The sequence below is a fragment of the Mastigoproctus giganteus genome, chromosome 1 (assembly GCF_048544385.1).
Source record: "Mastigoproctus giganteus isolate SK-2022 chromosome 1, ASM4854438v1, whole genome shotgun sequence".
Classification (NCBI taxonomy): domain Eukaryota; kingdom Metazoa; phylum Arthropoda; class Arachnida; order Uropygi; family Thelyphonidae; genus Mastigoproctus; species Mastigoproctus giganteus.
In genome coordinates this window covers 205,948,650-205,973,048 of record NC_143575.1, presented here as the reverse complement: position 1 = coordinate 205,973,048, position 24,399 = coordinate 205,948,650, and the positions used below count along the sequence as shown (strand labels likewise).

The 24,399-nt window shown below is 39.7% G+C and overlaps 1 protein-coding gene across 2 annotated transcripts in view; it reads left to right on the top strand.

Annotated features, from left to right (window-relative positions):
* Window positions 1-2,314: 2,314 nt before the first annotated feature.
* The window catches only part of LOC150091468 (thiamine pyrophosphokinase 1), a 128,673-nt gene continuing 106,588 nt past the window's right edge, over window positions 2,315-24,399 (top strand). Inside the window, exons 1-2 of one of the 2 annotated variants that reach the window (XM_090384044.1) lie at window positions 2,315-2,545; window positions 23,106-23,181. In XM_090384044.1, the coding sequence (XP_090240170.1) occupies window positions 2,435-2,545; window positions 23,106-23,181 (187 nt within the window). In that variant the 5' untranslated portion in view covers window positions 2,315-2,434. Of the gene's footprint in view, window positions 2,652-23,105; window positions 23,182-24,399 lie in introns of both variants that reach the window. The other variant, XM_090384052.1, reaches the window with a different exon arrangement.

The window sequence follows — 24,399 nt, the reverse complement described above, 5'->3', positions numbered from 1 at the left end:
CGTTTTAGGCTACAAACAGATTATAGACGTCATTTCAACTGGAGACAATGAGAAATCAGGTACCCTCCCTCCAACATCGTAGGAAGAGACACTTATGGTGGAGGCGGTTTTCTCGTGTCGGGTGGAATAATGATGAACGGCTGCACCTGCATCCCCTTCATGTTTTACTTAGGAATACTTTAACTGCACAAAAAAAAAAAAAAAAAAAGAAAAAAACTATTATTTTTAGGCCACCCGAATAATTAAATTAATCTTCCTTGCATTGTGTATTATGTCCGTAAATTGCGTATGTTTTATGGTCGATTTGCCTATTTTGCTGACAGAAAAACCCCAGTTGTTGGGCGGGGGAAGTTACCTTGATATTTATGCCTCAGACCGACTAACTCAGTCACGAAGTGAAAAAAGACCATTAAAGTTCCTCGCGTCATCGACGGGATTCGAACCTGAGCTTTTTCCACCCGATGTGGGGAGGACGGTGACGACTGTGCTACCCACGTAGACGCTGTAACTGCACAGAGGTACCGAGAACAAATTTTCGAATCCTATGTGCGACTTTTTAATGGTGCCGTTGTCCCAGATTTTCTTTTCATGCACGACAATGCCACTGAATAAAGAGCTGAAGTGGTGGAGGAAACTGAAGATATCAAACGATTGCCGTAGATATACACGATCACTATATTTAATTCCGATCGGATATGTTTGGGACGCCCCAAAGAGATTTCAATTCTCATTGAAATAAAAGGAACAAAAACAATACAGAAATCTGGTAGTGACCCGATAGAATGTTAAAAAATTCTTGTGGAATAAGAAAAAAAAAACGGTATGTTTAATGCTAAGTTTTTTCCACTATTGTTTTGCGTGCACATAAAAAACGTTCGAGAACCTGGGTCAATGGTTCGGTTATAGGTTGCTCATTCTTGATTGGTAGCTTACTACCTCTGAGTTCTGGTGAGGAAACTTGAGTTGCTAATTTTATTTTGCAAGTTCACCTTCCGATCCCTCGCGGTTGCACAAAAACATTGACATTAGGATCACTCGGAAATTTCTTTCATATACCGATATATGTACTAAAACTATTATTTTTAGACCACCCGAATAATTAAATTCATCTGCCGTGCAGTGTGTCTTATGTGTTCTATGGTCGATTTGTCTGTTTTGCTGGACGAAAAATCCCCGTTTCTGGGGGGAGGGAACTTTGGTAGCTACGCCTGAGACCGACTAATTCAGCCACAGAGTGAAAAAAACCCTATATGTACTAAATTTTTTAAATTATTATTATTTTAGGGTTACCCGTAATTAAATACATTAATCCGTATTTGTGTCTGTAAATTGCGTATGTTCTATGGTTGATTTGCCTGTTTTGCTAGACGAAAAAACCCCAGTTACTGGCGAGAAAACCCTTGCTATCTACGCCTGAGACCAACTAACTCAGCCACGGAACCCTATATGTACTGTGTTCTTTGCTCGATTTGCCTGTTTTTCTGGACAAAACCCTCCCAGTTTCTGGGGGAAACCTTGCTATCTACCGACTAACTCAGCCACGGAGTGAAAAAAAAGCCCATTAAAGTTTCTCGCGTCATCTGCCTGCGGGATTTGAACTCGGGCTTTTTCCACCCGGTGTGGGGAGGGTGGTGACGATACCACTGTGCAGGCAACTCGCCGTTGCACAGTAGTTATAATCAATTTCGTATCACACTGGAAAATGTCTACGTCGAATCCTCGAAACATCAAAGGGAATAAAAAGTTTCTGCAATGACATGAGGAAATTTTATGGCCCATTGTACGATAGCCGAGCTAGTTGGCCGCTGACGTGTAGCAAGATATTTCCTCCCGAAATTTGAGTTTTTATTTTGCCTCATCAAACGAGACAAGTCGATCTGAGAACGCTGTTTTTATTTAAATTACACTTGGATTGTATGAGTTACTGCTCGGATAACTCGTAATTTAAAACTTATATGAAAAAAAAAAAAAAAGTTTATTTAGAAGTAGTAGTGCACTCCATGCATTTTTACTCCATAAGTTATGGTTTGTTTAAATCGGGTTTGCAAATGTCTAAAATATAGTTGTGTACTTTTTTGTTCTTTTTAATTGATGTATTGCCAAATGTTTAATTAGCACATTAATATTTCTCAAGTAACCATATCTCAAGAAAATATCCTTATTAATTAAGAAATGTTCAATGATACTTAATAGAAGGTTAAAAATTTATTGAATATTTTTAATGATGTAATTACGAGTATGCTACTTTCGGTTGCTCGTGCACATTGCGGTAACAACATACACAGAGTAGTAAATACTCACACGGTGTGTGAACGTATATTTTCGATTGCTAAGATACAAATCGGTAACAGTGACTTTGTGAAAATAATTAATATTATGAGAATCTGATGATTCTTCATCTTGTCTTAGAAAGGGGATATTTCAAAATATAAATATGTTTTTTAATTTCTTTCGGTCTTCTTGTCTTTCCGCCACTTATTACGCAAAACTTCCTCCTTGTGTGTGCAATAATAAACAGGTTCCTGACCGGCTTATAGTAAGAGAAGTATGTTTGCTTTTCTCCACTTTATTCGGGCTGTGATTCTTAATTACAAATAAATTCTTGATTTGCGGCACACCTAATTGGTTAAGAAGAATTTTCCGATTTGCAAGTATGTGGTAATTGTACTCTAAATTAAACTAATAAATTTTTCTAGGATTTTATTATTTCCTCAGATATGGCATAGTTTTCCTAATATACGAACTACCGTGATATTTTTGACCCAATGTGTTAACTCGTAAGTTATAGAAGAGTCGTCTATAGTCCGTAACTTGAAAATGCCTGGTTCAGGTCCTTTGAATCACGAATCGTGGGCAAAACGCACACGGTAAAAATGACCATAAAGGTGCATAGGAAAAATATGTCCACATGAATTAATTAAATAATAATAATAAAGCTTACACATATATCCAAACCCCAGGGACTCACATCTGGTGAGTATGGGCTTGGCACACCCAGGGTCCTGAGCTGGATATCATCATACTTCTCTTTCTTGGTGATTCCCTTCTACTTTTGACTCTCTCTCTCTCTCAGGGTAACACGGGAATTTTTTTTTTTTTTGGCTGGTACAGCATAAGCCTCAAGCTTCCTTGCACCATATAGCTAATAATAATAATAATAATAAACGGAATGGCCGTGAAGCGATATGCTGCACCAGCCAAAACAAAAAAAAAATTCTAAATTACCCCGAGAGAGAGAGAGAGAGAGAGAAACAGAAAGGGAATCACCAAGAAAAAGAAGAATGATGATATCCAGCTCAGGACCCTGGGGGTGCCAAGCCCATACTTACTGGATGTGAGCCTATGGCACCTCCATAACCAGGTGGGCAGGAGCAGCAGTGCATAGCACACACGCTTCTTGATTAGACCTCGGTTCGAGCCCGTGACTACCAAATACGGAGGATGCAGATAGGTCAGGGAATGACCACCACATATCCCCGGAGCAATATAGCCTTAGTTGCTAATGCTCCTAAAAACCAAATAACAGCAACAGATGTGAGCCCCCTGGGGTTAAATATAACCAAGTGTCCCATTCTCGAGTTGTGCGGAGCAATGAACATGTTATGAGCATAGCCAGCATAACGTGCAGTAGTTAGTATCAGGCTATCCAGATGCGTGGTTGGGTTTGGGCTTCTCCTTATTATTATTATTATTATTATTATTATTATTATTATTATTATTAGCCATATGTTGCAAGGAAGCCTAAGGCTTTTGCTGCACCAGCCACAAAAAAAAAAAAAAAAAAATCCTGAGTTACCCCTGTGTGTGTGTGTGTGTGAGAGAGAGAGAGAGAGAGAGAGAGTGAGTCAGAAATAGAAAGGAATCACCAAGAAAGAGAAGAAGAATGATGATATCCAGCTCGGGACCCTGGGTGTGCCAAGCCCATACTCACCAGGTGTGAACCTCCCATGTTATCACTATATTATGACCATTTAAGAAACCTGTGTTGAGGTCCAGGTGCAATCATATTTCGCTAACCCCTGTGCCCATTTTCACAGCCCTGAGCGGGCGCCTCCGTAGCCAGGTGGGAAAGAGCAGCAGTGCGTAGCACATGCTTCTTGATTACACCAGGGTTCGAGCCCGTCACCACCAAATATGGAGGATGCGGAAAGGTCAAGGGAATGACCACCGCATATTCCCGGAGCAATATGGCCTTAGTTGCTAATGCTCCTAAAAACCAAATAACAGCAAACAGCCCTAAGCATAGAAGGGGATAAATTGTACAGAAATGCTGCCAGAATTCTTCTTCTCTTGGTGATTCTTTTCTACTTCTCTCTCTCTCTCTCTCTCTCTCTCTCTCTCTGTCAGGGTAACTCGGGAATTTTTTTTTTTTTTAGCTGCTGTAGCATAAGCCTCAGGCTTCCTTGTACTATATGGCTCATAATAATTAATAATAATTTATAACTTGAATTCCCATAAATTCAGAGAGAAACTCAACTGACGGACTTATATGAACGAGGAATAAGTTGCAGAATGATAAAGTCAAGCAAAGTAAAGCACAGCACAGCGCTGAAGTAAATTCTACTTGTATTCCAGTCAGAAATATGATTTTGAATGGTTAGGAAGCTTTGAATGTTTGAATTAAAAAAAAAAAAAAACAACTTAAGTTGCAGAAAGAATAGTCAGAAGAATGCCCAAGAAGTTAGTGATATTGAGCTAAATTAGATATGTGAAATAATCTACAGCTGAACATTCATAGATTAAGAAAGTTGATGTTTCTATTCTTGTCCAATAATAAATAAATTGTTTGTTCTTGTGACAACTGAGTCCAGAGGAGTTTACATATTCTTTGTGGCTGTATAAACATATTGAATTGAGGGCTGAGATTTGCTGGTGTGGGCTGTACAATTTTGATGGTGATATATGGTTTGAACAGGCAGTCTCCTGTCTTGTGGCTGCATGTGATAACCACTAGACTGAAAGCCCCAAATCTAAAAAAGAAAATTCTTTTTAATTAAAAATAGAGATTGCAGTACACAAGTGATTTGGAATAATATGCACATGGGGCTGGTCCTTAGGAGGTGCAGTGCATGTGGGCTCTACCTGATAGAGATTTCAGCAATAGGCTGAAAAGGAATGATATTTTCAAAAAATGTTACATGTTATGATTCAGTCACCTTTCTGAGTTGTAAACAAGAGCACATTCGGAATATATCCACTTATTTTCCAGTTACCCTCTCGCCCTTGCTTTCTCTCTCAACAGTTTTTCCACAGGACATTTTTTTACTACATGCATTTTTTATGGGTACCATGGATCACAGAGTGTTATTAATAAGGTATTTTATTGCTCTGTGATGTGGATTATAGTTAGGCATGCACAACTGTGTAATTTCAGTACCCTCAAACTGCTATTTTGGAATTTAATTTTTCTAATACTTTCTCCTTCCCACCCACTGTAGAGTATTCGTGGCAGTGACATTAACATTAGTAGAGGCACATGATGCAAGAAAGCAAGCTTATACAGCATTAGCCAAAAGAAAAAAAAAAAAAAAACCTTCCCATTTCACTCATCCATTCATTCCAAATGTTTGTCTCGTTCTGCCTTGAATTTATTTAAGCTATCGACTTCCCCAACAACAGATGGAAGTTTGTATCAGCAATCAACTACCCACTGGCTAAAGGTAAATTTCCACACAACTATTCTACAACTGTCTTTCCTCAGTTTGAATCTATGCCCCCCTTCAGATTTGTAACCAGAGAAAGCTAAAGAATTCCATCAGAATTCAGCATGTTTAATCTATTCAAGGCCTTGTACACCTCAATCAGATCACCTCGCAGGTGCCTAGTCTCCAGAAGCTGCAGTTTGCTGAACTTAAGCCTTTCTTCATAACAGCACCCCTTTGTTCCCTTCACCAGTCTTGTTGCCCTTCTCTGTACTCGTTCTAGCAACTCTATATCCTTTCTAAAATGAGGCTTCCAGACCTGTACACAGTACTCAAGGTGTGGCCTGACGATTGCCTTATACAAGGGGATAATCACCTCCTTATCCCTGCTTGCAAAATTCCTGTATATCATTGACAAAACCTCCATGACCTACTCTGGCAGCCTGTCTGCACTGCTCAGAAAACTTCAAAACTGACTGCACAATTACCCCAAGGTCTTTTTCATTCTCCACTACCCTGAGTGTAACACCACACAGTTGGTCCATTTCATTTAACAAAATCATTTAACTCCCTATTAGAGTTTAATAAACATCTGGCCCTATCCTCCTTGAATAACTCCTTATGTGTGAATGTAGATGCAAAATATTCATTTAGTTCGGCAGCTATCCGAGAATGATCATCAACAGTCAAGCCATTGATATCAATTGGACCAATCTGATTCATCCCCTTCCTTTTAGAGTTTATATAAGTAAAGAACTCTTTGCTGTTTTTCTTTGCCTCCTTTGCCAAAGATTTTTCATAATCTGCCTTCGCTCGCCTAACCTGCTTTGTGACTTGATTACAGACTAGCTTGTATCTACCATAGGCTTTTGTGTCACTCGACAATTTATGTGCATCCCATGCATTTTTCCTCTCTGCCATAAGTCTCATTAGCGTTAGCATTAGCATTAGTAGAGGCATATGATTCAAGGAAGCAAGCTTATGCAGCATCAGCCAAAAAAAAAAAAAAAAAAAACCCACTCCCATTTCACCCCTCCGTTCGTTCGAAATACCTGTCTCGCTGAGCCTTAAATTTATTTAGGCTATCAACTTCCACAACAAGGGATGGAAGTCTGTTCCATCAACCAACTACCCGCTGGATAAAAAAGGCAAATTTCCACACATCTATCCTATATCTGTCTTTCCTCAATTTGAATTTATGTCCTCTCAGGTGATTATTCTGAGCATTAGTTCATCTGGGCGCCTCCGTAGCCAGGTGGGAAGGAGCAGCAGTGCGTAGCACATGCTTCTTGATTAGACCGGGGTTCGAGCCCGTCACCACCAAATACGGAGGATGCGGAAAGGTCAGGGAATGACCACCGCATATTCCCGGAGCAATATGGCCTTAGTTGCTAATACTCCTAAAAAAAAAAAAAAAAACCCCAAATAATTAGTTCATCTGACATCCATTTGGGCCCTGAACCTAGAGCAGTATTTCTTAGTTGAAACAAAAAGCCTAGTAGCTTCCACAATTAAGTCCCTGAAGGCTTCCCATTTAGAATTTGCTGTTGCTAACATCATCGGTTGGACTAAAAAAGGAAATTATTTCACCAACAATCGCAGTAATCCTAATGGGATTTTAAGTGTTGTCTGAGTTGATGTCAAGCAGAAATATGCAGATTTTTTTATTCCCATCTTAGGTTTTCTTCCTGAAAAACAGTTGTTGTTAATATAGAATACATGCAATTTATAGGCAGATATCTTATGCTCATTAATGTTTGTACAGAATAGTCCGACCCAATTCACAAATTTGATATTATTCATAAAGGATTTTGGATTTAATGCTGGCAGCAGTCATATTAAATGAATTGTGCATACCTTAAGAAATGGGATTATATTAATCCTATTTCATTTTTATTTGAGAAATGAAAAAATTGTCAGAAAGCTCTGAGTTACTGCCGAATGAATGGAATGATTTTAGAGTACTAAAGAGCTAAAAATTAGCATTAGTAGTGGCAAATGATGCAAGAAAGCAAGCTTATACAGCATCAGCCAAAAAAAGGAGGAGAATGACACCGCCCATTTCAAATATTCATGCCCTCCAGTAGTTTGTCTAGTTCTTCCCTTAATTTATTTAAGTTATCAACCTCCACCACAACAGATGGAAGTTTGTTCCAGGCAAACTTTCAGACATCTATTCTGCAACTGTCTTTCCACAATTTGAATTTGTCTCCTCATGTGTGATCAGAGCAAGAGGAAGAATCCCATCAGCATTGAGCTTGCTCAATCCATTCAAAGCATTGAACACCTCATGCAGATGCCTAGTCTCCAGATGCTGCAATTTGCAGAACCTTTCTTGGTAAGAGTACCCCTTTTTTCTGTTCACCAATCTCAATCTCGTTGCTCTTCTCTGTACTCATTCCAGCAGCTCCACATCCTTACTAAAATGAGGCCTCCAGATGTGTATGCAGTACTCAAGATGTAGCCTGATCATTGCCTTTTACCAGGCATGGGCAGAGGGGCCATATTCCCCTCTTAACCATGCATATAAGTGTATGCATGTGTTACTAGGTCTATCTAAAAAAAACACACAAAAACCTGGTCGTCATGCCGCCCCCTTACGATGATACCTGGATATGATGCAGTCTTATACAATGGGATAATTACCTCTTTATCCCTGGTAGCAAAATTCCTGTAACAATTGTGGAGAATCAAAATTACCTTTATGTGATTAAAGCTGTTTAGTAACAAGGGATTCAAGCCATTCTTTAAATGGAAATTTAGTGCATTCACTATCTTATTATTAGTATTAGTAGTGGTATACGATGCAAGAAAGCAAGCTTATAAAGCATCATCTAAACCCCCCCCCATCACCTGTTCATCCCATCTAATAATTTTCCTAATTCTTCCTTGAATTTATTCAAACTATCAATTCTAAAATAACAGATTGAGGTCTGTTTCAAGAATCAGCTGCCCCCCTGGTCGAAGGCAGGGGGCAGCTGATTCTTGAATACCTATCAACATACCTATCCTGCAGTCATCCTTCCTCAATTTGAATTTATGCTCCCCTCATGTTTGTAGTCTGAACAAGAGGAAGAATGGCATCACCATTGAGCTTGCTCAATCCATTAAAAAACTTAAATACCACAATCAGATAACATCACGTCCCTAGTTTCTAGACACTAGAGTTTTCAGAATTGAAGCCTGTCTTGGTAAGGCCACCCTTTCGTTTCCTACACCAATTTTCTTCTGCACCCATTCCAGCAGATCTGTATCCTTTCTTAAAATGAGGCCTCCGGACCTGTATGCGGTACTCAAGATGTGGCCTAACCCATGTCTTTCACAATGGCATAATCACCTTATCCCTGCTTGCAAAGTTCCTTTATATTAACCCCATGGGCTCACATCTGGTGAGTATGGGCTTGTCACAACCAGGGGTCCTGAGCTAGATATCATCATTCTTCTTTCTTGGTGATTCACTTTTACTTTTGACTCGCTTTCTCAGGGTAACTCATAAATTTTTTTGGCTGGTGCAGCATAAGCATCAAGCTTCCTTGCACAAAATGGCTAATTATAATAATAATATCATTGACTGACAAAACCCTATAATCTGCCCTGGCAGCCTATTTGCATTGCACAAAAAACTTCATATCTGACTGCACAATTACCCCCAAGCCTTTTTTATTTTCCACTCCTCTCAGTCTAGCTATGCAGTTGGTATATTAGTCTGGGATTACTGCTACCTATATGCAGTACCTTGTATTTGTCAATATTAAACTTTAATTGCCAATTTTTCAGCCGATCTGCCTAATATTTTTAGATCTTGTTGCAGTAGCATACCATCATTACTGTCATTATCCACCCAGCCAACCTTTGTATCAGTGTAAACTTAGACATTAGGCATGATATATACTTTCATCAGTATCATTAATAAATATAGAAAACAACAATAGACCCAGCATTGAGCCCTTAGGAACTCCACTAATAACATTAGGGCACCAAGAGCAGTATATATTAATAATTACTGTCTTCTCTCAATTAACCATCTGTTTATCCAGAGCAATAACTTCCCTTAATGCTACACAGCTTCAATCTGTACAGCAGACTTTTTTGTGCAACAGTATCAGAAGCTTTCCTGAAATCCAAGTATATGATATCAAAATTATTTTTTGCAACCAGTTTTTCTGTTACTGCATCATAGTATCAAGGCTGCAGATTGATCAGATAAGATTTCCCCTTAACAAACCCATGCTGTGTCTTAAGTATAACTGCAGTACTGTCTAGTTGATCCTGCATTACATCTTTAAACAGCGACTCCATTATTTTCATTAAGGGGTATCAAAAGGTGACATTGCCCATGTCACCTTTTGATACCCCTTAGTGAATTGGGGATATATTCACATCTCCAGTCCATAAGGACCTCCCTTGAATCCATAGAAGCTTTCATAATTATGGCTAAGCTTTTGCTTACCTCCTTTGCTGCTTCACTTAATATAACTGGATAGATCCCATCCACACCAGATGCCTTTTTTATATTAAGCTTCAACAATTTTGCTACCAAGTTCCCTCTCAGTTATCACAAAATCATTTAGCTCACTGTTGGATTTTGTTGAACTTTTGTAATTTCCCTCTCTCTCTAAAGAACTTCTCATTTGTGAATGTAGATGCAAAATATTTAATCAGTTTGTCAGCAACTGAGAAGGATCATTCATCAACAGTTAAACTGTCAACATCAAGTGGACCAGTTTTGGTTAAGTGGCAGCAGGATGTATCTCTTTCAAATAGATGATTAAACCTAATATGCATGTTTGTGTGTTCACTCATTAACTGAGAGTAAGGAAATAAATTACCCTTTATAGTAATCTCTTATTCTCCTGTCCATATTAGATCACTAATCCTAATTATGGATATAGCTGTATTTTAAAAGGTGTGCTTCCAGTGGCTCTGTTCGATTTGCACAAATATGGGCAAATTACAAAGGCAGATTACGAGAAATCTTTGGCAAAGGATGCTAAGAAAAACAGCAAGGATTTCTTTACTTATATATATACTCTAAAATGAAGGGGATGAATCAGATTGGTCCACTTGATATCGATGGTTCGACTATTGATGATCCTGCTCAACAAACAAACAATGAGTATTTTGCACTTGCATTCACACATGAGGAGTTAAGGGTTGAAAATGCCAGAAGGTTATCAAATTGTAGCAGGGTGCTTAATGATTTTGTAATAACTGAGAGCAAAGTGGAAGAGAAATTGTTGAAGTTAAACATAAGAAAGGCACTTAGGGTGGATGGGATCTATCCAGTTATATTAAAGGAGGTGGCAAAGGAACTAAGCAAACCCTTAGCCATAATTATGAGAGCATCCTTGGACTCAGGGAAAGTCCCCATGGATTGGAAATGTGCAAATGTATCCCCAATTCACAAAGGGGGATTGAAGGGTGACACGAGTAATTACAGACCAGTTAGTTTAACTTCTGTTCCGGGTAAAATAATGGAGTCACTGGTTAAAGATGCATTGCAGGATCATCTAGACAAGACTGCAGCAATAATTCAGACACAGCATGGGTTTGTTAAGGGAAAGTCTTGTCTGACAAATTTGATAGGATATTATGATGTGGTTACAAAGGAACTGGATGCAAAAAATAATTTCGATATCATATATTTGGATTTCAGGAAGGCTTTTGACACAGTTGCACATGGAAGACTACCTTACAAACTGGAGCAGAATAGTATTAAGATTTTTGGATTTTTGTGTTGCTACAATGGATAAAAGGATGGTTGTGTGGCAGCAGACAGAATGGTAATCAGTGGATGCTGCTATTCGTGGACTAATGTTATTAGTGGAGTCCCACAGGTTTTGGTGTTGTGCCCACTGTTGTTTTGTATCAATGATATTGATCTCGCTTAGTGTCGAAGTTTGCAGTGATACAAAGGTTGGAAGTGTTGTTAATGGCAGTGTGTTACTGCAACAAGATCTAGAAAATTTGGGCAGATGGGCTGAGAAGAGGCAACTGAAGTTTTAACATTGACAAATGTAAAGTACTGCATATGGGTAGAAGTAACCCCAGAGGAACATACCAACCGTGTGGTACTACACTTAGGGTGGTAGAAAATGAAAAAGATCTGGGAGTAATTGTGCAGTCAGATATGAAGTTTTCTGAACAATGCAGACAGGCTGCAAGAGCAGGTCATGGGGTTTTGTCAATGATATACAGGAATTTTGCTAGCAGAGAAAAGGAGGTGATTGTCCCTCTGTTTAAGGCAATGGTCAGGCCATGGCTTGAGTACTGCATACAGGTGTGGAGGCCTCATTTTAAGAAGGATGTAGATTTGCTTGAGTGTGTACAGAGAAGGGCAACAAGATTGGTGAGGCGATGAAGGGATCCTCTTACCAAGAGTGGCTTAAGTTCTGCAAATTACAGTGGCTGGAGACTAGGCACCTGCAAGGTTATCTGATTGAGGTGTATAAGGCCTTGAATGGGTTGAGTATGCTGAATTCTGATGGGATTCTTCCACTTGTTCAGATTACGAACCTAAGGGGGCATTAATTCAAATTGAGGAAACACAACTGTAGAATAGATGTGCGGAAATTTGCCTTTAGCCAACGGGTGGTTAATTGCTGGAACAAACTTCTGATGTTGTGGAAGTTGATAGGTTAAATAAATTTAAGGAGGAACTGGACAAATATTTAGAGGGAATGGTTGTGTAAATTTTTTTTTTTTTGGCAGATGCTACATAAGCTCATACGCTTGCTTTCTTGCATCACATGCCACTATTACTATGTTAGATTTTGGATTTTTGTGTGCTTTTAAGGCCATTAGTTATGTGAAATGTGGTTATTTTTGTATGTTGTTAACTTTGATGGGGCTAAAGAAAAATGATACATTTAAACATCTTAAAGACGTCTTCAACTAGTGTCACCTGTGATGTGGCCTGTAAATGTATTTATACAATAAAAGAAATAGCCATGTCTTGTATGGAATGTGAGTGAAGAGTAGATTGGGATGAACTTTGAGAGATTACTATTATTGAATGGCAAATTATTATGTGTTTTCTGATTCCGATCCTGAAAGCAGCCTTACTGTTCCTAGAGGCAGAAAAGGTTCAGATGGTTGTTGAGTTTGTGTATTGAGAGATGAATTGCAGTGAAAGGAAGATGATAGCAAAGCAGTGTTATTGTACAGGCAAAACAATTCTGAGGAATATAACAGAAGCCTGTTTAGCAATCTGAATGGTCAAGCACGTGTGATTGCCTCCACCCATGGGCTCATATCTGGTGAGTATGGGCTTGGCACACCCAGGGTCCTGAGCTGGATATCATCATTCTTCTCTTTCTTGGCGATTTTCTTCTACTTCTTTCTCTCTCTCTCAGGGTAATTCAGAAAATTTTTTTTGTGTGGTGCAGCATAATCCTCAGGCTTCCTTGCTCCATAATAATAATAATAAAGACCCTACATAACAGCCTAACAGCAATAGGTCTCCCAGCGAACACCTACAAGGAACTCCAGAAAGTCACAATCCTGAAACCTGTAGGATAGTCAGAGAGTTCCTTAACCAACAGTAACACCAGACATAACAATAACCACCCTGTGTACTTGAAAGCAATACCCATCACGAGGTGGAACCCCCAATCAGGGAGAAATAATATGAGCAATAATAATAATAAGGATGAATAGCAGAAAGGGGGTGCAATGGCCCAGTGATTGCGACACTGGACTACCAGCCTGATGGACCCGGGTTTGAGTCTTGCCTTAGTGGATGTGAATGCAGCTCCATCACACTGGGAGACCTGTATAATAATAGTAATAAATTAGAATAATAATAAATAAATTAATAGTAATAAAGTTAGTAAATAAATAAACATTGTGAAAGTTGCTCCAAGGGACCGATCTACTCTAAGGTTGGAGTGGCAGCTAAGGCAGATTGTGGCGCCATCTGGTGTCACCCTCAAGAACTACTACTGGACATAAGCCGAAGCTGAACAGGTCCACCTCCATAGATGGATGATGTCGCAGAGAAATATTAATCATACTGCATCGAGTGTGACGCAGGATAAACGCGAGGCGTTCAGGCCTTAGACAGAGGGGTTGGTTCGAAAAATCAGAGACAGTCTCTGAGGAAGACAGTGGAGGAAGTGGCACTGTCTCCCATATTGCTACCACAAGAGAAGGGCAAGACCATCTCCACCAACTGGAAGTGCTTCCTGCGCAACTGCGCTAGTGACCACCCAGGAAGGAAGAAAACACCAACACACGAAGTGGAGCATCGAAATGAATATGTACATCATGCAAGCATACTACGAAATAATGAAGCTGGAGACCGATATGACAACATACAGTGCGAGACTACATACCAAGTGGCTGGAATGATTCCCCGATACTCAGGTCACTGAACAGCGAATAGCGGACTGGAGAAGACTATCATCACGAAGAACCTGATAGCTCCTGCAATCTTGAAAAAAATCAAGCAGGACGTGAGTGATCAACTACAAAGGATAAAGAATATGGTCAATACGGAAGCAGAGGAGGAAGAACATATCACCACTTTACAAGACCAGGAAGAGCAAGGCGAAATACAACCCATAGCACCTGAAGTGGAAAGAGACGAAGTCATGATATCCAGAATAGATGATGAGTAGAAGGCCCTAACAGGATTCAAAGGAATGAACCCCACAAAGACTCACGTGATACCGAAGCAGAGGCCAACAATCCTTGTGGAGAGTCACGGATCACCTCAGTCGGCAAATAATACTGCATTACCTCAACAACAATGATGCAACACTGGAGGCCATCCACACAGCTGTGTATTGTGCTGCCATAGCAGCCTTTAGGATTAATGGAAGAGAAACAAGAGACCAGCAGCAGAAGAACTGAAAACAGAAGGAACCGCCAGTTTGGGAAAGAAGACTTCAGCAGAAGATAGAAAAATTAAGAGTCAAGATAGGCCAATTGACCCTGTACCAACGGGGCAATAGGAGTAAGAAATTAATTGGAAAAGTGAAGAGCATCCTCAAGAGAGACAGCATCCACAGCAAACATGAGACAAAAAATCAGAGAATATTTTGAACACAAGTACTTGAACACATTGAAGCAGAACCTCCTTGCACTCAGCAAGAGACTATGCTGATACAAAGAGAGCTTCCAGAGGAAAATAAACAACCGAATCTTCAATGAGGACCAAAGAGGCTTCTACAGGAGTCTCAGAGAAGACGGGAAAGAAGGGAATGGAAGGGAAACCGAGAAGAAGACGATTGAGGAGTTCTGGGGAAACAGCAGGGAAGTAAGACATAACAGCCGAGCCACCTGGATAGAACTAGAACTCAAGAAAACCAAGGACGTACAAGAAATGAGAGAGTGGGAGATTTGGGAAGAAGAAGGAAAACAGACGATCAAGAACTCTCACAACTGGCGAACTCCAGGAATAGATGATATCTACAACTACTGGTACAAGAAGCTCACTTCCACACACAAGCTCCTTGGCAGAGCAGTTCACCTGAATGATAAGGCACCTAGACACAATCCCGAAGTTTCTCACTCAAGGAATCACGTATCTGAAGCCTAAAGACGAAGATACAAGAAACCCGGCAAAATATAGGCCAATCACCTGCCTCCCAACAATGTATAAGATCCTGACCAGCTGCATAACCAGGAAGATATCAGACCACTTGGAGAGCCAGAACATAATGGCCGAACAGCAGAAAGGATGCAAGGAGCAATTAACCATAGATGCCGCGGTTATGGAGCAAGCCTACAAGAAGCGCTGCAACGTGTACACAGTCTACGTTGATTACCACAAGGCCTTCGACTCTGTACCTCATAGCTGGCTAATAGAGACCCTGAAGATCTACAAGGTCAATCCGATAGTGACAAACTTCTTAGGAGAAACGATGGCAAAATGGAGTACCATTAATGTCAAAAACATCACAACCAGGCCAATTCCCATCAGGAGAGGAATCTTTTAGAGAGATGCCCTGAGCCCATTGTGGTTCTGTCTAGCACTCAACCTGCTATCCACCATTCTCAACAGTAGCAAGTACAGATATAACCTCAAAGAAGGAAGGATTGGTCCACTTGATATTGATGGTTCGACTGTTGATGATCCTGCTCAGATAGCAAACAAACTGAATGAGTATTTTGCATCTACATTCACACATGAGGAGTTATTAAGGTTTGAAGATGGCAGAAGGTTATAAAATTGTAGCAGGGTGCTTAATGATTTTGTAATAACTGAGAGCAAAGTGGAGGAGAAATTGTTGAAGTTAAACATAAGAAAGGCACCTGGAGTGGATGGAATCTATCCAGTTATATTAAAGGAGGCGGCAAAGCAACTAAGCAAACCCTTAGCCATAATTATGAGAGCATCCTTGGACTCAGGGGAGGTCTCCACAGACTGGAGATGTGCAAATGTATCCCCAATTCACAAAGGGAGATCGAAGGGTGACACGAGTAATTACAGACCAGTTAGTTTAACTTCTGTTCAGGGTAAAATAATGGAGTCACTTGTTAAAGATGCATTACAGGATCATCTAGACAAGACTGCAGCAATAATTCAGACACAGCATGGGTTTGTTAAGGGAAAGTCTTGTCTGACAAATTTGATAGGATATTATGATGTGGTTACAAAGGAACTGGATGCAAAAAATAATTTTGATATCATATATTTGGATTTCAGGAAAGCTTTTGACATTGTTGCGCATGGAAGACTATTGTACAAATTGGAGCAGAATGGTATTAAGGGTAAGTTGCTACAATGGATAAAAGGATGGTTGAGTGGGAGAAGACAGAGGGTGGTAATTAATGGGTGCTGCTCTTCGTGGACTAATGTTATTAGTGGAGTCTCACAGGGTTCGGTGTTGGGTCCTCTGTTGTTTTGTATATTTATCAATGATATTGATGAAGGTATATCAGGATTAGTGTCGAAGTTTGCAGATGATACAAAGGTTGGCAGGGTTGTTAATGACAGTAATGGCAGTGTGCTACTGTAACAGGATCTAGATATTTGGGCAGATGGGCTAAGAAGTGGCAACTGAAGTTTAACCTTGACAAATTCAAAGTACTGCATATGGGTAGAAGTAACCCCAGAGAAACGTACCAACTGTGTGGTACTACACTTAAGGTGGTAGAAAATGAAAATGACCTGGGAGTAATTGTGCAATCAGATATGAAGTTTTCTGAGCAATGCAGACAGGCTGCCAGGGCAGTTCATGGGGTATTGTCAATGATATATAGGAATTTTGCTAGCAGGGAAAAGGAGGTGATTGTCCCTCTGTATAAGGCAATGGTCAGCCTTGAGTACTGCGTACAGGTCTGGAGGCCTCATTTTAGGAAGGATGTAGATTTGCTTGAGCGTGTACAGAGAAGGGCAACAAGATTGGTGAGGGGAATGAAGGGATCCTCTTACCAAGAGAGGCTTAAGTTCTGCAAATTGCAGTGGCTGGAGACTAGGCACCTGCACGGTGATCTGATTGAGGTGTATAAGGCCTTGAATGGATTGAGCACACTGAATTCTGATGGAATCCTTCCACTTGTTCAGATTACGAACCTAAGGGGGCATAAATTCAAATTAAGGAAAGACAGATGTAGAATAGATGTGCGGAAATTTGCCTTTAGCCAGTGTGTGGTTAATTGCTGGAACAAACTTCCATCTGTTGTTGTGGAAGTTGATAGGTTAAATAAATTTAAGGAGGAACTGGACAGGCATTTGGAGGGGATTGTGTGATTTTTTTTTTTTTTTTTGGCTGATGCTGCATAAGCTCATACACTTGCTTTCTTGCATCACATGCCGCTACTACTACTACCCACCTGATCTACATGGATGACATCAAGCTCTACGTGGGAACTGAGAAGCACCTCCAACAACTACTCCAGATCACCGAAGAATTCAACATTGATATTAGGATGAAATTTGGTCTAGACAAATGCAAGACACGCGGATTGCACCAGGGAAAATTAGTCAACTGAAACTACCAGCTGCACACTGGTGAAGAGATCGAAGCCATGGCAGAGTGAGAGGCCTACAAATACTTGGGGATGATGCAGGCCCAGCAGTTACAGCACAAGGAAATTAATGCCTGCCTGACCAAAAAATACCATCAGAGACTCAGAAGCCTGCTGAAAGCAAAGCTGAACGGAGGAAACATAGTTAAAGCCATAAAAACCTATGCAGTTCCAGTGCTAACATACTCCTTCGGGGTCATAGATTGGACTAACACCGAGCTGGAGGATATCATGAGAAAGACAAGGACAATGATGACCAAGATCCGCCAACACCACCCAAAATCAGCTGTGGAGAGACTGATAATTGCCCTGAAAGGAGGAGGAAGGGGACTGATAGACCTCATTGAGCAACAGAAGACAGTGATTGCTAACCTGAAGGATTACTTCCAGAAACACAGCAGCACTCCACCAGGCCATAAGGAAGATAGACAAGCGATATACCCACTCATCCTACGTGAGGAGTCCCCTCCCAACCAGGAGGCACAAACAAAGCTAGAAAGATGGGCAGAGAGGACACTCCGTGGCAGACACTACAATGATCTCCATCAAGATCACATAGATAAAATTGCTTCCAATGCATGGCTCACGAGTGGGATGCTCTTCCTTGAGACTGAAGGATTCATGCTCGCCATCCAAGGCCAGGTAATCAACACCAGGAACTATAGAAAATACATCACCAAGGATCCCGGAGTGTCCGGTGACATATGTCGACGATGCCACCTGGCCTCAGAAAAGATCCAAAACATCACCGTGGGATGCAAAGTGATCACCCAGACTGAGTACACTCATAGACACGACCAAGTAGCCAGGATAATACATCAGAAGCTAGCAAGGAAATACCAGTTGATCGAAGGAAGTGTAGCGTACTACAAGTACGAACCCCAGGCAGTACTAGAGACCCCAATCCACAAGCTGTACTGGGGCCATGCCATAATAACGGATAGGATAATCCCGCACAACAGACCGAACATAACCCTTGTGGATAAGAAGGAAAAGGCTACCTATCTGATTGACATAAAAAAAAAAAAAAGGTAAACTGCAGCCATTATCAACCCACTGCAGGATAGAAGCCTCCTCAGCAAATAATGCTGAGGGAAATGGACCATAATCTGCCACGCTGGCCCAGTGCGGGTTGGCAGATCGACTGTATTTAGCAGTCAGGGGCTTGAACCCTGGTCTACTCAAAGAGTGTGTGCTACTGCACTCCCGCCCCTGACCACTCGGCTACGGAGGCTTCTGATTGACATAGCGGTACCTAACACTGGCAGTCTGCAGAAAACTCATGGGGAAAAAAATCAGGAAGTACATGAACCTAAGACAGGAGATCAAAGAGATGTGGCATATGCAAGTAATGACCATCCCGATCATCATGTCAACCACAGGTTGACATGATGCCAAAGATCCTACGTAACTGCCTAGCAGCAATAGGTCTCCCAGCGGACACCTTCAAGGAACTCCAGAAAGTTGCAATCCTGAATGCCTGTAGGATAGTTAGAGAGTTCCTCGACCAAAAGCAACACCAGACATAACAACAAATAACCTGTGTACTTGGTAGCAATACCTGTCACGAGGTAGAACCCCCAATCAGGATGAAATAATATAAGAGTAATAATAATACAGAGTTGGAATTAGGACCTTTATACCAAATGCTCAGCTCAAGGGCAAAGGCACCAAAATCACAATTTGTTAAAAGAAAATCTTTATTTTTTTTTAAAAATTTATTAAGTGAAATTATTGTTGCTAACATCTAATATTGAATAATCAGGCACGACATGGAAAGGCAACAAAAGGTGAAGGCGCCTCCGTAGCCAGGTGGGAAGGAGCAGCAGTGCGGAGCACACGCTTCTTGATTGACCGGGGTTCGAGCCCGTCACCACCAAATACGCAGGATGCGGAAAGGTCAGGGAATGACCACCGCATATCCCGGAGCAATATGGCCTTAGTTGCTAATGCTCCTAAAAACCAGATAACAAAGAACAAACAAAAGGTGAATTGCAGATTCAACTGGTTAACATGCTTTATTTTCTTTTTTCTAATAGCATTTTTAAATGTACCTGATTTATTTTGCTATTGTTACATTTTAAATAAATATTAATAGTATCTATATGCAATGTATAACTTATTTATGATGTTTTTCAGGAGCATATTTCTGTTGTTTCTCCTGGGTATGAAAATACCTATTTCCAGCTCCTGCTCTACTCAGCACTGCTCAGAGAACTTCATGGCGGACCGTACAATTACCCCTAAGTCTTTTTTCATTCTCCCACTACCTTGAGTGTGGTACCATCTAATTGGTTATGTAAATCTGGGATTATTCCTACCCAAATTCTACTGCCTTTCATATATTCATGTTAAATCCCAATTTACACTTTTCAGCCTGTCTGCCTAATTTATCCAGTTCTTGCTGGACTGCCGTGCTCATTTTTGTATTATTAGCAAATTTAGACATTAACCTTGATATGCCTCCATCAGTATTGTTAATAAATATTGAAAGCAGTAAGGTCCCAACTTAAGGTACCCTAAAGGACTCCACTAATAACATTAGTCATGAAGAGTAGTGGCCATTAATAACCAATCTCTTTCTCCTATTATTGGCTATCAAATAAATTGGATCTGTAGTTGGCTAAAAGGTAGGGGACAAGAAGCTATTAAATGGACATTCTTCGTGCTGAAATCTGTAACAAGTGTAATTCCTCTGGGATCAGTGCTGGGGGGCTCCCACTACAGGAGAAGCAGTCATATTATTTTGCTGTTTGCTAAAGGTAGGAAGGGTGGTTAATGAATGAGATTAAGCTTATTGCTTCATAATGACCATATGTACATCAGTTGCAGATATTGTCTGAAAAATGGCAACTGATAATGTAATGCTTCTAAATGTAAGGTTTTGCACCTAGGGGACCAAAATATAGGCATTAATAAAGTGGTTATGCACAAAGAAGAACTTGGTGTTCAATCAAATGTGAAATTTACCTAGCAGCATAAACAGACAACATAGAAGGCACGTGGTGTCCATTTCAAGTAGGGAGAAGGATGTCATTGTTTCACTGTACAAGAAGATAGTGAGACCACATTTGGAATATCATGTAGTACATTCATAAAGTTCCTAGACTTGCATACTGGTATTGAAATGGTTTGTGCATGCATTCCAAGGTAAGTCAGTGCCCCACGAAACCTTACATGGAGCCAGTTTGCCAAGTAGAAACTGGCTTGACCACTTCACTCGTATGTCACAGCTGATTGATTGCTGAATGTCACAATTTGAATAGTGTGCAAACATCAAGTTCTTTAAACTTGGGAAAAGTGCTACAGAGACACTACAAGCATTACAGAGTTTTTTAGAGATGATGCTTTTGAAGAAAACAGCAATTTACAATTGGTTTAATCAGTTTCAGAACAGGAAACACTGAAAAACAAACTTCACAGCGTACGCCCTTCACAAAATGATAAAAATGTCAGGAAAGTGAAGGAACTTGTGCAAAATGATAAACGGATGCTTGTTGAGATTACTCACGATGTTAGACTATCTATAGGTTCAGTACACACAATCCTGATGCAAGATTTAGAGATGTGTTGCTTGTGTGCAAAGTTTGTTCCACACTTGTTGTTGGATGATCAAATGAACTGCAGGAAAGCCATTGCAGGTGACTTGTTTGAAAAATCTACACAAGATTTGGGCTTCCCAAGAAAAGTAGTGACTGGGGATGAGAGTTGAGTGTTCATTTAATACCCTGAGACCAAGGTGGAATCATCCGAATGGCACTAAAAGTGTCCTCACAGCCCAAGAAGTCTTGTGTAACAAAATCCAATGTCATGCTGATATTTTTTTCGACGATAAGGGCATAGTGCATCCACGAATTGGTGACTAGCGGATGAAGTGTTACTGCTGATGAGGGTTTTCACATGTTTGCATGAGAATATGAAGCAACGACTACCTCAAAAATGGAAGGATGGCTGGATTCTGTACCATGACGATGTGTCACACAGTGATGACAGTTCAGCAGTTCTTGGCTGTGAAAAAATCACAGGAAAAAAACATTGCAGCAGCCTCCCTACTCCCCCCCCCCAACCTTGCATTGTCTAAAACTACTGGCCATTCCCTAAACTGAAAATGGGTCTTTGGGGTTGTCATTTTGCTACACTGTCAACATTAGTTGACAATTTATCTAAACAATTTAGCTTTTATCTAAACAATTTTCAGTTTTCTATTTTCATTTTATATTTTATATATTAGCTGAAATACTCATATTCAAGTTATTCATTTTTGAACAGTTTGCTGGTTAGTACAATACTATTTCATTATGGAATTGGATGGTCATTTTGTGGCACCAGAGAAACTGTGGTTGATTGTTTTGGTTTTTCCATTTAGGAAAAATATCTACTTGCATCATTTAGCCATTCTAATACTATCTCTGCTTCAGACTAGATGAATTGATCCTTGTTGAAAGAATCATTACTTTTAATTAATCTTTAAAACCTATTAGTTTAAATTGAACCTAGCCTTTCCGAAGAAGTTGTAAGTGCATGGACACAACGTTATAATAAAGATTGAGCTGCTGTCAAGGAAAAATTATACAGCTGCGGTCATATTAGTCCTTGCTGGTTGGTTGCACACTTTCTCAACAGTGGGTCAGAATTGCAGGTATTTAGCCTACTGTGTGGTGCTAATGTGAAGCTTGTAGGAGGTAATGTAGTATGGTGTACATTGAATTTGATATTTAAAAAATATTTTGAGATAATAAAAATGATTAATTTATTTAATAAAAATATTTATTCACAAGATTTTCTGTGAAAATAAACAAGTAGAAATAGTATTTCCAGTACTAGGGCACTGTGGAAACAGAACTCTATAAATATTACTCTTTAATATTCCTCCTTAGCATGGTATCCGACAGATGCCACTTTAAATTTTTTTTTTTATTTTATTTAAATTTGGAAATAAAATGAAATCCTCCCCTAATACCTTCTTCCACCAATGTTCTCTAACTGGTTATATAGTATTTTCTGTTTTCATTTTGATATATGGTGAATTATGAGACATTAAATTTTTGTTTGGCATTTAACAGATGTCAAGTGAGCAAAAGCATCTTCTTTTCTGCTAGGCAACTCCATTCCCCCATGGAGTGTCCTCGAGATATCAGCAACAGGCGTCTTATCTTGCCATAATGCTTTGATCTTGCTAGCTAAATGCAGGTAGCTGACAAAAATACAGATATTCATGTTGTGTCTGCCAGATGCCACGAAAGTGCCAGAGTTTCACTTGGGGGTATCTAAAAAAATATGATAAAAACTTTAATATTATTTTTATTGGTTTATGGAATGGCCAGTGGAATGAGTTTATAAGTGAGGAATCATTAATTTAGATTAGGAAAAAGATTAAATTGTTACAGTTTTTCGTTCTTGCAACTGAAGTGCATTTCAGTACTTTCTGTTTACTGTTATACTGTTTATTGTCTCTTCTCTTTTTATGGTATCAGTTTTTTATAGATACAGCAGGGTTCAATGGAAAACTTTAATGTCTCCACCTGTAAAGAGTGGGATCCAGAGCCTTTACTTCGTGGAAGTAAGTATGATTTAAAAAAATTACTGGCATACTTAAACAGCTTTCTGTCAGGAAATTTTTAATGTGACATACATAGATTGTGTGTTACATTGTGTTTGTTAGAATACTGACAAATTAGTACATTTTATGCCGCATTGATAAAAAAATATTATAGAGGGAAGTGTGATAGCACAGAAGTATTAATGAATGTATATCATGCTATGGAGAAAAGTATATTAGTTTATTAGCCAAATAAAGATGTATTAATTAAACCAGAAAGGTTCAGAAGTGGCAGAACGAGTGTGCTTGATGAAGACTATGTAGGCTGTCCAACAGTTTGAACAGCACATGTGCTCTTATTTCTGAACTTTCCCACTTCTAAACCTTCCTGAGCACAGCGAAAAATTGTACAGAGAAATAGAATAGACTAGTAAATCAGATTGTGCTACAATGGGTGATTTTAACTTCCCAAATATTGACTGGAACTTGTGGACTTGTCACACACACTAGTAAGGCTTTTGTGGATTTATTGGATGATTGTTTTCTACAGCAACATGTTGGAGAGGCAACTAGAGGGATTAATACTCTTGATCTGGTTATCAGCAGTGATTATTCGTGCATTAAGAATTTGCAGATAAGGGAACCACTAGATGGCAGTGATCACAGTGTACTGATGTGGGATTTACTTAAAGATATAATTACCATCAGGGGTAAAGGGAAGGGTTTTTGCTTCCATAAAGGTGATTACAGTGGTCTCAGACAGTTTTTCAATTCTGTACAGTTGGACCAACTGATGATGTTACCGATAAAAAATTCTAAGTGGGAAGCATTCAAGGAATTAATTGTGGAAGCTACTAAGCTTTTCATACCGATAAGAAATATTGTTCACGGTTTAGGCCTAAATGGATGTCAGATGAAACAATAAGACTCGTGGCAGAGAAGAAAAATGCATGGGATGCATATAAAGTATCAGGTGACACAGATTCCTATGGCAGATATAAGCTAGTCTGTAATGAAGTCACAAAGGAAATTAGGCAAGCGAAGGCAGTTTACGAGAAATCTTTGGTAAAGGATGCTAAGAAAAACATCAAGGACTTATTTACTTATATAAACTCCAGAAGGAAGGGGATGAATCAGATTGGTCCACTTGATATCGATGGTTCAAATGTTGATGATCCTGCTCAGATAGCTGATAATCTGAATGAGTATTTTACATCAACATTCACACATGAGGGGTTA